This window comes from Cyprinus carpio, chromosome B16, assembly GCF_018340385.1.
Source record: "Cyprinus carpio isolate SPL01 chromosome B16, ASM1834038v1, whole genome shotgun sequence".
NCBI classification, from domain to species: Eukaryota; Metazoa; Chordata; class Actinopteri; order Cypriniformes; family Cyprinidae; genus Cyprinus; species Cyprinus carpio.
In genome coordinates, this window is record NC_056612.1 from 26,911,415 (window position 1) to 26,926,702 (window position 15,288).

At 36.8% G+C, this 15,288-nt stretch overlaps 1 protein-coding gene and 1 pseudogene across 1 annotated transcript; one reads left to right on the forward strand and one right to left on the reverse strand.

Annotated features, from left to right (window-relative positions):
- The first annotated feature begins 45 nt into the window (after positions 1-45).
- Positions 46-5,813, forward strand: LOC122140048. The gene is made up of 6 exons (XM_042741756.1): positions 46-403; positions 512-571; positions 1,871-2,209; positions 3,818-4,057; positions 4,171-4,270; positions 5,428-5,813. The coding sequence occupies exons 1-6, from the start codon at positions 397-399 to the stop codon at positions 5,489-5,491; spliced, it is 810 nt and encodes a 269-aa protein (XP_042597690.1). The 5' UTR covers positions 46-396; the 3' UTR covers positions 5,492-5,813.
- Positions 5,814-8,633: 2,820 nt separating this feature from the next.
- The window catches only part of LOC109083968, a 40,596-nt pseudogene continuing 33,941 nt past the window's right edge, over positions 8,634-15,288 (reverse strand).

Consider the following 15,288-nt stretch of genomic DNA (forward strand, 5'->3'; position numbering starts at 1 on the left):
TTACAAAAATGAATATAAGTGCTATTCATTTTCTCTCTACCTCATTTGTTCTTATTAATCTGCTTCTGGAGCATTTTGAAGCACTGATGTTTAAGTTTGTTCAGAGAATAAAAGAGTCCAAACGGATTTTGAGGGTGGAGTGTGATGTGAGGGTTTTACTGTATGCAAGAACTGTTTGTTTGAACAGAAAATAGTGGCTTTTACGACACAGGAAAGGGAAAAAGGAAACAGCTCAAACACGGTGACGCCTAAAGTCCTTGAACTCGGTGTACTGAGCACGCGAGTTCACAGAATACAGCAGTCCTGCAGAGACACAAACATGTTTACTGTGGGAGCTTCGCTCTAGTGCTTTTATGCGACAGGAGTTTCTGGATACAGTCGTCTCTTCGGGAAGTTATGAGAGGTGTGTTATCTAAAGCGTCCAGCGATCTCACTCATAAAGTGAAAGTGTCTGAACTTTGGTCACATAGTGTATGAGGAATCTCAGTCTTGCAGCTGTTTTTTTTTCTAGCTGACATGGAGCTAAGACTACAGCGATTCATCAGGACCGTCCTGCTTCTGCACATCTGCTGTGAGTTATTCTGCATGTCTCTGTATGTTTATGTGGATTGTGTTTCATGGCTCTCTGGAATGCTTGACTCTGATTGGCCACTTGCAGTATTCTGCAGCCAAAGTGTAGTTTTGGTTTTATTTCTTAGTTAAATGCTGTTCTTTTGAACTTTTTTTCATCAAGGATCCAGAGATATGTATCACTGTTTCCACAAAAATATTAAGCAGGACAGCTTTATTCAAAACTTATCATAATAGAAATGATTCTTGCACAGCAAATGACAAATTTACATAATTCCGCCAATATTTAGATTGTGTTCGAATTCATCTTTTTTTTTTTTTTTTTACATTTACATTTCTTGGCAAGCATAAACAGTCTACCGTTGGATTAACTATATTGTTTAATTAAAAATGTAACTTTCATTAAACATTGGTGTTTTTTTATTTTTTTATTTCTACTTCAAATAAATGCATTTAATCACGGTTTACACAAAAATATAAATTATTATTACTATTAATTATTAAATATTATATATTGATAACTTATCACATTAGCCTGTTACATTAATCAACTTTATTCTTTAAATAACACAATATTTGTTCTTTTGAACTTTCTATTCATTAAAGAAACCAGAAAAACACGCAATAATAATATTAATAATAAATAAACAGTACAGCTTTATATATCATTTAATAATAATACTTTTAATTTTTTTTAAACATTTCTCGGCAACCACAAACAGTCTACAATTAGATTAATGAGCTGTATTATTTGAATAATTATATTATATATATAATATATATATATATATTATATATATATATATATATATATTAATATATATATATATATATATATATATATATATATATATATATAAAAAAAAACATTTATTGAATGTTGGTGTTTTTAATTTTCTATTCTTTTTATATTTCTACTAAATTTAGTTCTTTTGTACTTTCTATTATTTAAAGATCCTTCAAAGTATATTGCAGTTTCCACAAAATACGAAGCAGCACAACTGTTTTCAACATTAATAATAATAAGAAATGTCTCGTTGTTGTTTTAAATAATTATGTAATTAAATAAAGATTTCCTTTTTTAACATTTACATTTCTTTGCGATCATGAACAGTCAGTCTGCAGTTAGATGAATGAACTATATATTATATTAAAAAACTCTTATTGAATGTTAGTGTTTCAGATTGCTGTTGACAGGTTGAGTTGATTGTGATTAACAGTTAAATGCTTTTGCATCAAGCACATGCATTCAGAATCAGAGCTATGACTGTATGTTTTCTGATGTATTTTGTAACGGCAGGGCTCTGGAGCGGCCAGTGTTTGTCCGTCCACTTCACAAACCAGCAGTTGCTGTATGTAATCAGAGGCCAGACTCTGATCCTTCATGCACAAATCGAGCTGCTGGATGGTGAACATGTTAATAAAGTGACGTGGGACCACGTTGCAAAGACTTCTGGGATGAGTTCAACATTGGCTGAGTTTCCTCCTAAAGCATCAGATGGGAGAGTCACACTGGAACAGCAGGGAGCCACACTGAAGGTCCCAGATTTTCAGGCAGCAGACGCCGGGGTCTACACGGTCACAGTTACAGACCAGTCAGGACAGAGACAATCTGCACAGCAAACCGTTCAAGAGTATCGTAAGATCAACTCAAGCCTTCGATTCATTTCACATGCGCTGTACTCATATTCCTCAAACGGCCTGCTATTGTTCTTCTCCAAAAGTTTCTGCTCTTAAAGGAATATTTACTCACCCTCAGGCCAACCAAGATGTAGATGAGTTTGTTTCTTCATCAGATTTGGAGAAGTATGTCACTGCATCAGTGTCTCAGCAATGGATGCTCTGCAGTGAATGGGTGCCGTCAGAATGAGAGTCCAAACAGCTGATAAAAACATCACAATAATCCACATCACTCCAGTCCATCAATAACTGAAGCATGAAGTTGCATGTTTGTAGGAAACAAATCCATTAAGATGTTTTAACTTAAAACCATCGCCTTTATGAGTCCATAATCCATAATACTATTCCGTCTAGTGAAAATGTAATCTTGTCTGAATCAGGAGAGAAATCTGCACAGATCAAGCACCATTTACAAGCAAAAACAGTTCCAAACTAATATGTGTCTGGATTTTGATGTGAGAGACAACAGGAGATGCACTTTTTTCACTGGAGTAAGTGTTATTATGGATTATGGACTTTTAGTTAAAAACTTCTTAATGCTGGATGTGTTTCAGCTTTTGTCTTCTCCAGATGTTAACTGATGGACTGGAGTGCTGTGGATTATTGTGATGTTTTTATCAGCTGTTTGGACTCTCATTCTGACGGCACCCATTCACTGCAGAGCATCCATTGAGTGAACAAGTGATGCAATGCTACATTTCTCTAAATCTGTTACCATGAAGAAACAAACTCATCTACATCTCCTCTTTGTAGTGTTTTGTAGATCACACAGTCTCAGGTTGCTGTTTTGGTGTTTATACCATTTGTAACCCTAGAATGCACACCTGAAAACCTCCACTTTTCATACAAACTTCATTTTAATTTGAAATGTTGCAAACAAAATGTGACGACAAATAGTTCTCATCTGAAAAGATCATTTCATGCAAAACATAAAAAAATAACAAATCTGTCACCCATTTGTGCTGTAGTGCACTAATTAAGATTAAAAATCATTTAAAATATTTCTAAAAAAGTACGCTTTTATATCAATACCTAAACAGCACCACAAGCATTTTCAGTTAGATTACATGAGGATGTCATCTAGAGGTTCATTATTTTTAACCGTCTTTTGAACTGATTTGTGTGATTTAATCAAACAGGATAAATGTTTTACAGACACACAAACCAAATAACATCATTCATCATTCATCGGATAATTGATTACTGACACTGATAAAACATTCTATTACTTACTTGATGTTTATGCTGTTGATTTCCCTCCAAAATGATGTCACTTCCTAGAGGATGATGTCATGTTGTGAACATAAGTACTGAAATCATTTAAAATGCACTTATGTTGTTACACAGACAGCTGTTTTAGCTTTTATACACTTAAAGGTAAAAATGCATTCATACAGACCTCCCACTTTTTATTAAGTCAATATTAATATAAATTATTTCTAATAAAATGTGAAAAAAATGCACTTGATAATAGCAGTGACCCATTTCTGACTTCACTGTGCCCTTGTGCATTTCTCCAGTAATTGTGCTGTGTGTGTGTGTGTGTGTGTGTGTGTGTGTGTGTCAGTGGCGGTGCATCACGTGTCGGTGATGGTGAATGTGTCTCACTGGGTTCTTCACTGTATGGAGGCCTGGGGAACTGAGCCCATCTTCACTTGGCTGCATGAGAAAGTGATGGTAACGGAGAAAGTGGGTCATGTTTCGGCAGATGGGACGTCTCTGCACGTCTCCGGCGGCAGCTTCTGCGGACACTTCACCTGCGTGGTGAGCAACAAACTGGGACACAGCTCAGCCACATACAGCGCAGGTACAGCTCTCACGGAGGACAGGAACATTACTTTTCATGAGGCTTCGAGCAGGAGTGACCTGAGAGGCTCAGTGACAGTATGTTGACCGTGTGTGTGTGTGTGTGTGTTTCAGAGGCGTGTGAAAACACAAACAGGAGCATGACTGCTATCGTTGTGTTTCTGCTGCTGATACTGATGCTCGCAGCTGCATCGCTGGCCTTTATACTGTGGAGGTGCGTTTAAACACAAGTCCCTATTTTTATTCATATTTATATGTCTATATAGTTTTTATTAATTTGGTAACACAGCAAGCTAAGCCAGTAGTTGTACTGACAGTGTCGAGTAAACATGACTGAAGCACGAAAAGCAGAGGAATTGACAAACCAATCCAACTGAGACAGTCATTTACTCTCAAACTTATGATTTGAATCATTCAGTTCAAGCGATTCACGAGCAAAAAAAAAAAAAAAAAAAAAAAAGATTTTCAACATTGCTTGTAATGATTTAAAAAGCCTGCAGTGATGGGCGAAATGGAGCTTTTCAAAATACAAATCAGTTAAACAATTGCATCACAAAATGATTCACGGTTTCGAAACACTCCAATCGGATCGTGTATCGCGACTCACTTGATTCAGATCGGGACTTCAGATCATGCATCGCGAAAGACTTGATTTTGATCTGAACTTTGAAGTTGGTTTGCTAATCATTTGAATGATTTGTGATCCACGCTCCAATGTCCGGATCTGAAATGATGGTTCGCGAATCTTAATTCAGATCGGGACTACAGAGCACGAATCGTGAGTCATTTGATTCAGACCGGAAGTTCAGAGTGGGTTCGTGAGTCATTTGATTCAGATCGTAACTTCAGAGTGGGTTCACAAATCTTTTTTCTGATTTATTAAACAGTGCAAAACATCAAACTATTAAGGCAGTACAGTTTTAAAAACAAAAAGAAACAAATACACATAGGCCTATACAAATCCCGTGAGAAAATGAACCATTGTGTTATTACAGTAAGAGTGTAATCATGCTTTTTGTTGTTGTTGTTAATCAGTGTAATGCAATGCATGGAATGCAAAAGGTTTTGAACCTGAAGGATTCCCGTCACACCTGATGGGTGGAGATACTGACGTCTGAACAGGTTCAGTGCGTCACCGTCAGTGTACTGTGATTAAATCAGTGACTGTAGTGAAATCACTAATGCATGACCTCCAGTGACTGCAGATGATACATGCAATAAATAGTTACCTATATTAAAGATATTAATTGAAGTAACAATTCTTCCGTCAGGCAAACCTAAAACATGAACTACACAATTCAAAGTTTTGCACTTGATTGCACAAGAAAATGCATTTGTTTCTTGATGTGTTCCCCGTTTGGTCCACTGCAGGAGACACAGGCGTGGATATAACAGAAGAGAGAGACTGCGAGAGCCGTGTGAAGAGACTCTGTGAGCTGATCTCAGGACAGTTTTACTGCGTTACTGTGACACTGACGAGAGCTGATGGACTGCCAGTCGCTTGACGCTTTCAGCACGCCTTTTTATACTTCATTGATCAATGTATTATAGATTTTTGGTTCCTTCCTGGAAAGATATTTATGCATATTTATTTAACCAAGTTAGACTAACATCATCAGGAGGTGTAGTTAATGCAATCCTTTCTGAAATACTTGATTCTGATTGGTCAGTTATGACATTCTGTCATTAATATGATGACCACTACACTATTAATTGACAACTGTCTCATATCAATAAATTAACATTTTACTAATTGAGTAATTTTTTTGTGTTTTTTTTTTTATTTATTTTTTTATAATCTGCTCAAATTGATAGGTCTTTAATTTATTTGGCAAGAAGCCATGTAAAAATGGAAAAACTCATAATCATGGAGTACACACATAATCATTTTTTTTAATGATTTCTTAATTTTCTGCCCCCAATTTTGTCCCACATTTTAGATTAATCCGCTTCTAAATGTCACGTATAACAGTGACTGGTCACTTTATGTCAATTAGACCGTCTATTCCACTCTTAAGATTCCAGTTTCAACCACAATAATAAAATTAATTTTATTTAAGAATAAATTAAAACTAAATAACCTAAAATTACTAAAGAAAAATTAGAAAAGCATTACTTTTATAATGCATTATATAGAAAGGCTTTGAGTGAAGTGTTAGAAATGTTCCTCTGGCATCTAACTCAATTACAATAAGTTCAAAAACTGAAATAAAAATAAATTAACAATGTATTTATATACAATTTTATTTTGGATATCATAAATCTGAAATAATATATAACTATTAAATTTAAATTTGAAAAATTAGAAAAGCATAAAAAAATCTAAAATGACACCCGAAAAAGGCTTATTCAAAATATTAATAATAGGCCTTTAACAGTGATTGTTCGCTTTATGTCAATTAGATGGTCTTTTTTAGTTTTGACCACAAGAACCTGTAATGTGGACTAGACTTCACACAACAAGACTTTTAACCTTGATATTTCATTACAGATGACAAGTGTGTGACTTCTTCTGGACAGTAATCAGTCTAAACGCCATCAGCATGACATTAGCATAATGAGCTCTTTTGTATTCCATAATTACGAAGTCAAAATGCGGCATGTTCACAGATGGAGAAGACGTGTAAAGAATCACGTGTTCTCCAACATTCCTGCTCTTAATTATCTGCCTTTATCTCATCTCTTGTTCTTGTCCTGTATCCGCCGTGTCACTACTCTATCGTTTATGTTCTTCAGATGGAAAGCTGTAGTACATTCCCGCTCTTTTCTCAGAGCACAATAGCTTATTGTCAACATGAAGAGCGTAAAATGTCAGTCCTGAAGGGAGCGTTAATCTAGCTTTGATATTCTTCCAGAGAGACAAAGGAGCTTCCAAAGTTTGCATTCAGCTAATTAATGGTATAGAATTGGATACGGGAAGTTCAGCCTGATGTGGCTTTTTTATGAGGTGCTGAGATGAGATGAGAGAGTATCATCACAGCACATATTACAGGGACACTGGTGAAATATGAATAATCCACTTCTTCACAAGTCTCTGGGTCACTTTATCCATCACCGAGTATATTTCATAATAGTTTAATTTGCTATTGTTATTATCAGTGTTGGTCTTGTTAACTAAAACTTAAATCAAATCACAACCTAAATGCAAACGGAGTAAAACTTCAAGTATAGTGCCTTTATGTAATGCACTATAAAGTTATTCATGCATTGTGTTTTCATTATTAATTGTAATCAAAGTTCAAATGCATTCTAATATTTGCAGATTCCTTGCTGCATCTGAAACTGGCTGTTTATCAGGTTTTAATACAGTGTACTTTCTAAATGTGTTGATGAAAAGATAAGTATGTGGTTAAAGTTATTCATGAGAGGACATTATACATTACATGCCTTGCATTATAAAGTGCATTACAAGACAAAATGAATGCATGTAAAATACTTTCATAATGCATTATATATGCTTTGAGTACATTTTTAGAAATGTTGTTTTGGCATCTAACTCAAATACAAGTTGAAGAGACAAAATTACTAAAAAACTTAAATTAACTGAATGAAGCCATTTCTTTACACTGTACCTCATTATCTATAACTGCAACAGGATTTTAATATCTGCTGTTATTTCTCAGTATCTTGTGTGATTTATGCATCATTTCATCTCATCAATCTTTAATAAATGATAAATAATATTAGATTAAAATGTGAAAACATTGAAATAGTGGCTTGGCAACTAACTCCAATATAATAAGATGAAGTGCTAAAATATAAGCATTTCTATACTACAAATGTAGATGCAATAAAATTACATTACATTTTTTTTTTTTCCTAATTAGAAACCAAACTCAGAAATGCTGCATAGGCAACAAACTCAAAACAAGTTAAAGTGCTAAAATTACTCAAAATAAAATAAAAACAAAGCTGAATAGAAATTATATACATGTAATAAAAACAACAAAATTACTAAAAGTTTAAGAAAGTAACAAAAATTAAAATTCAGAAAATATATATAAATGAAAATTAATAATACTAATAGAAAACTGGTTATTATATGCACTGATTATTTACTCAAATAAATTCTCTGTATTCCACCATGCAATGCACTTGAATAATATTATAATAATATTATTGATTCATTATTTGATGCAGAAAGATAAAATGTCAGAACACAAAACTGAATAGAATATGAAAAAAAATAAATGGGCGACACAAACTGAATTTGACGCACAAAGTGAGGTAAAGTTTTTTTTTTTTTTTTACTTTTGTTGCAGTGTTTGCTTAAAAAAAAAAAAAAAAAAAAAAAAATGAATACGTGTACTGTGCAGTATGCAGTGTACTAGTCCTCTATTCTGAACACAGCCATTCTTTGATCAGACAACCAAGAGTGAAGACACTCAATAACATTAAGAAACAAACGCAAAACTGTCATTTAAGTCTAATATTAATAGTGGACCTCAAGAAATGCCTGTTAAGAGTTTCACTCGGCCGATTCTGTAGATGTAGAAGAGGATGTACATCCAAACCATGACACAAAATCAATCGGCAGTGCGCCGGACGAAACGGAAAGAGCCAATAAACGCCAGGTCTGTGTTTCAAAAGCAAAGCTTTTTATTGCAAGTATTAGTGAAAGATACACTCCAGATTGAAGCAAAGCAACACTAAAAGGCCATTGATCTACAAAGAGAGGATTATTAAACAAAGAAAGACATTTCAAAGGAAAAGAAACATCCCTTGGTACATTAGAGAGACTCGTTGCGAACACGGAGAGAGAGAGAGATGGGAGGACAGAGCCATGGAGATCGCAACGGCTCAACTTTGGCTCTTTCGTTAAGCATGGACGAGCGCGCGATGGAAGCCGCTGCGAGACGCGAGCGACAGAAACGGAGGATGGACAGACCCGCCGTACGTTTGCATCGGATGCTTCACAGTCCGTTTTGTGGAATGCTGGAGCGTTGCGTTGCAGTAAACCGTTTTGTAAACATTTTTAGGAATCGACTCGGTCGGCGATTTGGATGCAACTTCGTCCGGTGCTCGATGCCTCTGTCCTCCTGGAAAACGACAGCATGACCGTTTGAAATACAGCCAGCGGCCTCGTCTCCGAATCTCCGAGCGTCTCGCGACAGTTAGTGGTTTAAAAGAGAAGCGAGATGCCGCACAGGGAGTTAGCTAGTATGCTTCTCTACGCACGACGAAGGCCTTTTGACAGACGTCTCAAGTCCAATCGGAAAAACAAGAGTACAGTTAAGGCTGAGGCTCATATATTTATATATATTATATCTGAGTGGAATGGGACCCTCTCTGGCACGAAGACAATTGAACTCAAGCAAATGATGAAGGACAAATACCATGATCTGCTTCTCGAATCCATTTGTAAAATCCTTCCTGGGAAAAAAATGTGTATGGCTAAGCGTTTAGCAGCTCTGGATGAAAACGATCAGCTTTTTCTCTCTTCTTTTTGGAATAACAAAGTCAGTGTGGTTCTCCGTCCTGTACAGAGATGAGATGCGACGAGCCTCTTCGCTGGAGAGGTGGACCATCTCGACAGACAACTAGTCAAAGGTCAAGGAGGAAGTGACGTTATCGAACACTTCAGCCCACTCTGTGGTTGTGCTTGTGTGTGTGTGAGTGTGTGTGTGTTAGAGGATGTCGAGGGTGTCCGTTCGACCCCCGACCCCCAAACTCGCCCCCCGTAACTCTGCGGAGACTCCAGCCGCGTAAGCACTCCCTCAATAAATACACCATTAAATATTTCCCATATATATTTCCAATATATTAAAAGAAAAAAACTAAACAAAACACATTTAAATAGGACAACAAAATACAAGTTGGCTCAATAAAAGAAGAAAAAGATACGTGTTATGATTTTAAAACAACTTTTTTTCTCTCTCTCTTACAATTAGACTTCTTAATCTAACATTGTTAAGGATATTGTTGTCAGGCATTAGTCAAGCATTAAACTGTAATCAAACTAATATCTGGGCGAATCTCAAGAAAACATATCCACCTCCAAAATCAAAACAACAAATAAGAAATGATATTTTGCATGAGGAAAATGAGGCCTGTTTTAACAACCCATCTTTCTTGGCATTATTTGAATGATAATTAAGCATGTTTTCCCTACAGTTTTGAGTGCTGATGTATTTTAATGTTGCATTACAACAATGAGAATTCAGAGACGGAGGATGTGTTTAGGTGTCATTAAAATATGGTCACAATGCCTAAAAATAAAATGGTCCGAAAATAGGCATCGTTTTCTTGATGCAAAATATAATTTCTTATTTCGGTCTTGTGTTGTTGGTGTGTAGTACACTAGAAATTACATTTTGCATGACGAAATTTAAGCCTATTTTAACAACCAATACAATTATTCTATTATTTGTATTACTTTCATAATTTTTTTATTTTATTTTTTTAATTCCCATCATTCTCAATGGTAATAGAATGATATTGACTTATAAGCATGAAGGAAAAGCAATGCAACAAATACAGTACTATTGTGATGTATAAATATATACAGCCATTTTAATATTAAAATCATTTTTTTCACATTACAACGACAATTTGGAGAGGGGAAATGTGTTAAATTGTCATAAAAATAGTCACAAAAAAGGCTTTATTTTCTTCATGCAAAATATAATAGCTAATTTCTGTCGTTTTGCTGGAGTGTAGTACAACTAGAAATTATATTTTGCACGAGAAAAATGAAGCCTATTTTTTAATCTTCACAAAAAAATACGCTTTGAGCTATTTTGTAATTCCCAACGGCGATAGAATGACATTTGGTGTTTTATAAAAATGATCAATTGAGCATAAATGAAAGCAATGCAACTAATATTTATACATAATATTTTTGCATTACAATAATGAGAATTTGGGGAGGGGTATGCATTTCATTATCACTATGCAAAAAAAAAAAAATCGTAATTTTTTGCTTAATTTTCATTATGCAAAATCGAACTCGTCTTGTGATGTTGGCGTGAAATGTGAACACGTTCTTCGGATGAGATTCACCCATTTGCAGTTTCTTTCACTATAACATATGCAGCATACCAAGGTAAGTGAGGTGCAGTGTTTTGAGATCTCTCGTCGAGGTATATCCTCCTGGACAAACGGGCACCCATGTGACAAAATACAGGCCACGGGGGTCAAATCACATACTGGATGCGTCTAGGTTTCTACGGGCCATTGCACATTGACAGGGATCGGTCAGCCTCTGCAACGCAAACAATACCATTTTTAAGCAGCCATAATGAAGTCCGAAAAAAGACGTCACCGGGGCCCCGTGTAAACCTTCGAAATGCGATTAACCTTCCCTCAGCAAAGATTTCAAGCACTAGAGACCATCTTTTGCTGGAGTATGTGAAAAAAGGGGCTTATGGGGGGAGGGAAGGGGAGAAAAAAAGGAGAGCAAAGCACTGTGACTTTGTTTCCTTGTTTGGGTGGCAGTCTTTAAAGTGCTGTGCTAGGCTTTCCTGTCCAGGGTCAGGCCGTGTCATATGAGTGTCCGCTCTGCCCCTTATCTAAAGATAGCACATTCACCCATTGCATTGGTCCGGACTCCTAATACAGTATCTCAACCGTTTGCTCGTATACTTGGCATATATCGTCGTCATTATAGTATCTGAATATACAAAGATCGAGATAAAAACGTGTGTGTGTTTGCATGTGTGCAACACCTTCTTCAAGGTAAGAGTAAGACTAATATGCTCTTTGATTTATCACTTTAGTCTCGGATTATTCAGCACCATCATGAGGAAAGGCACTTTCTATGAACTTTGAACTCGTGTTACGTTTTAGACCCTAAAAGAAGACCCTCCCAAAAGCTCTAAAATAAAAGATGAGAGGAGAGGAGAAGATGCATCGACTCTTTCGCTTCTAGCTTTCTGAATAACGGAAGCCACGTCAGGCAACGAACTCAATAAGTGTGCTACGAACCCACGACATCTGCTACCACAGTTACTTGCGAACACAAGACAAACACTTTGGTTAAAACATACTGAGGCAAAACTAGTTGCAGCTTTAAAGGAATCGTTGGGAGTGAAAAATTTAAATTGTGTAATGGTTTTCTCACCCTTGTGTTGTGCAACAAAAATGGACTGATTTTTACTACCAAGCTCCAAAATGAATCTGTATCCCAAGCTTTCAAGCCATAACTTAACTTTAATATCCACAGATATCGGTTCATTAAATATCAGTCATTAGATATCGGTTATTAAAATCTCATGTGCAGCAAAACAAGTCATGCAAGTTTGAAAAAACTGTGGCTAAAGTGAGTAAAAATTATAATACGTGATCATTCAAACCAAACTATTCCTTTAAAGAGGCATTTCCTGCCACAATAAGAGGCAAGGGTTAGTCAAATATACATTAGAAGTTAAAACTACACAAAAAATAAAATTGCATGACACCTCATCAAGATTGCTTCTGAAACTGACAGCTGTTTGGCATCCACACACAGGCTCGGAAGCACCGATAAGCCGTGAAATAAAAGTCGCAGTTTCAGTAGCTGCTGTACCGATGCTCACTTAAACCACCTTTGATGGGCATAAAACATGGTGTACCTTCTTTAACAAGTCTGACCTCTAATGCACACTTCATAAAAAACTAAAACACAGAAAACCCATCACAGCAGCCTACTGCACTCGTTTCATTCGATTATTTAGACTTTAGAATTTATTTGATTGCATAAACTGCATTCTGGATTTTAAAGGGACTGAAATTGTTATTTAAATAAAAACTGAAATCTTTCTAGTGCGTCGTGCAATTGACCGTAACCGTATTCTAACTGGCCACAGTGCTGTACCTTTCTACGCAATAAAATCAAATGCAAATCTAACAAACAAACAAACAAACATACAAAACAACCAAATGTCTGTCCTGATGAGAATTTTCTCCTCCGAGTGAGAGAAATACATGCAACCAGCACCATTTATGCATCCCATGTTCCATCTAACATATTAAGTCTCTGCCAGTTGCTGATGCCGCCACGGGCCGCACCTAATAGCACCATGCATTACGCATTATTTAGTGCAGATTATCACCTTTAAACAGCGGGACATGCTTCAGATGGTGCACGGAGAGACGGTAAGGCACCCGACGCTCACTGCACCGTTCAAGTAAAACACTATACTGACCCCTGGTGGCCCTCCAGTGAACAAGCACGAATCAGGTGCTGCCAGAGCTTCTCCTTGAACACGTGGCCCAGTCGGTCCCTCATGCTTAGGCGAACTGAAGCATGAACCCGCCGGTCAGACTCGAACAAGTACAACAGCAGCGGAATCCTTTGAAACAGGCAGGGCAGTGAAAATCGAGACGCTGAAACCGTGAGAATTTTTGTTAAGGCCGTACAGTCGAACATGGTCACAACTGTGCCCTTGGTTGGATAAATGAGGTGCGTCTGTTCTGCTTCTGACCTCCCAACATCATGCATTTCTAGCAGGCACTTGTTAACACACTTAAGTCAATCGTCAGGAAACGCTGCTTTACTTTCACCAAAAATAAACTACGAAAGTGCCATCCATCTTAAAAACCAACCGCAATGCCCATCGCGTGCTTTCGGATGCCTTTTTTACCCCCAATCGCACACGGAGTCTTTGCACAGGAGGTATTCTCATCCCACTAATGGATTATTGCACTAAACTATGTATGATCGGTCACATAACACGGACTATGCATTTAAAATCGAGGAGGGAAGCGAACGAGACAATCTGCTAGGAGCTGCATTTCATCGAGACAAATAAATATTGGAGGGAATTCGGGTGAACAAGAAAAAGCATAAAAACATGATCACTTTGCGCTGTAGTACATGAAAGCTAGAGCGTAAATTTGCTTAAAAAAATCCAACGGTCAGCCTTCTGCCCCCCGGCGGGGTACGTCATAAAGGACTTTACGCTCGGCAATGGCACTTCTCTAACAATAAAAGCTTGTTTTTCTGTTTTAAAACGCTAACGCACAATTGGTTCTTCACGACTGACACTTTAACACGTAGTTAAGTCACCATTGGCTACAAAAATAATTGAGAACGGGAGGAAAGTACATTGCTAGTGTGAGCGTTCCCCGAAACTTCCTTTCTTGTCTTTCCATCCACTTCCATTTCAATCATCTCATTTTGGGGGAAGGACAATGAGGGGCAAAAGTGCTGTTAGAAAACGTTGAGGTACAAGGCGTGACAGGCAGGGAAAGTAATTAAACGTTAGGAACTACAGACAGGAAGAGGAGCGGGGACATAGACGGGCTTCCCTTTTGGTTTGGGTTTTGGAGGGGATATGACAGAACGGCCTCAGTTGGCTGGTTTAATATTGCATAATAGTGCCGAGGTCCACGTGTGGAATTAAAGCAGGGCTTTCTCATCCTGCTGCACAGTGTCGGGGCGGGCCGCGCTTCCATCGCCACAGAGATCGACCCACAGGGACGCACAGGCTTTTGGGAGGTGTGAGGCGTGTGTATGCGGTTGTCGGGTTCGTGTGCGTGACTAGTCAAACGTGGGATGGATGTGAGCTGGCTTAGGCAAAGTACATGGTCCTCAGGGTGTCGTGGTGAATCTGCACAGCTTTGGCCAGCGCCTGGGGATCCCGGCCGTTACTCTGTCCGGAGACGTGGCTTCCCTCGGCACTGAGAGAGACAAGAGCGAGCAGGGTTAAAAAACATTTCCCTTGCTTAATCAAAAAAAAAAAATCTAAATTAAATGTAACAAAAAAAATTAAATACATTTTTTCGTTAAACTTGACGAACTGTAATAACTGAAATAAAAATTAATAAAAACTATAGACATTTTAAAACGACTAATAAAAATGACAAAGCACACAACAATGTCACTAAAACTTTAAGTAAATTTAAAATGACTGAGAAATATTAAAATTAAAAACTATTTAACATTTTTGTGAAAACTATAATAGTATTTCAGTGATACTAAAATAAGTATCACTGCAAGGGAGATTGTGTTACAGAAACCTTGAGCGATCACAGAACACAACACAAAATCATTAAAATGTCGAATCAGAAAATGTTTTTTCTGATCCTGCGTAATTTGGAATTTAGGACAAAAACAATTGCAAAATTTATTATACTGAAAAAATGGGTTTTTGATTTTACTAAATGTTTTAAGGAAAGTGGTTACATAAAATTAAAGTTATCTTAATTTTAAACCAGGGTTATTAGAGTTAACTAAAACTGAAATTAAAATTAAAACCATAAAAATCTATTTCATTACTTAAATGATAAAAATCATAAACTCAAAAATAA

Coding starts and splice junctions, on each gene's coding strand:
- LOC122140048 (XM_042741756.1), top strand. Junction 572..1,870: donor CCTGCTTCTGCACATCTGCT/GTGAGTTATTCT, acceptor TTGTAACGGCAG/GGCTCTGGAGCGGCCAGTGT. Junction 2,210..3,817: donor GCAAACCGTTCAAGAGTATC/GTAAGATCAACT, acceptor TGTGTGTGTCAG/TGGCGGTGCATCACGTGTCG.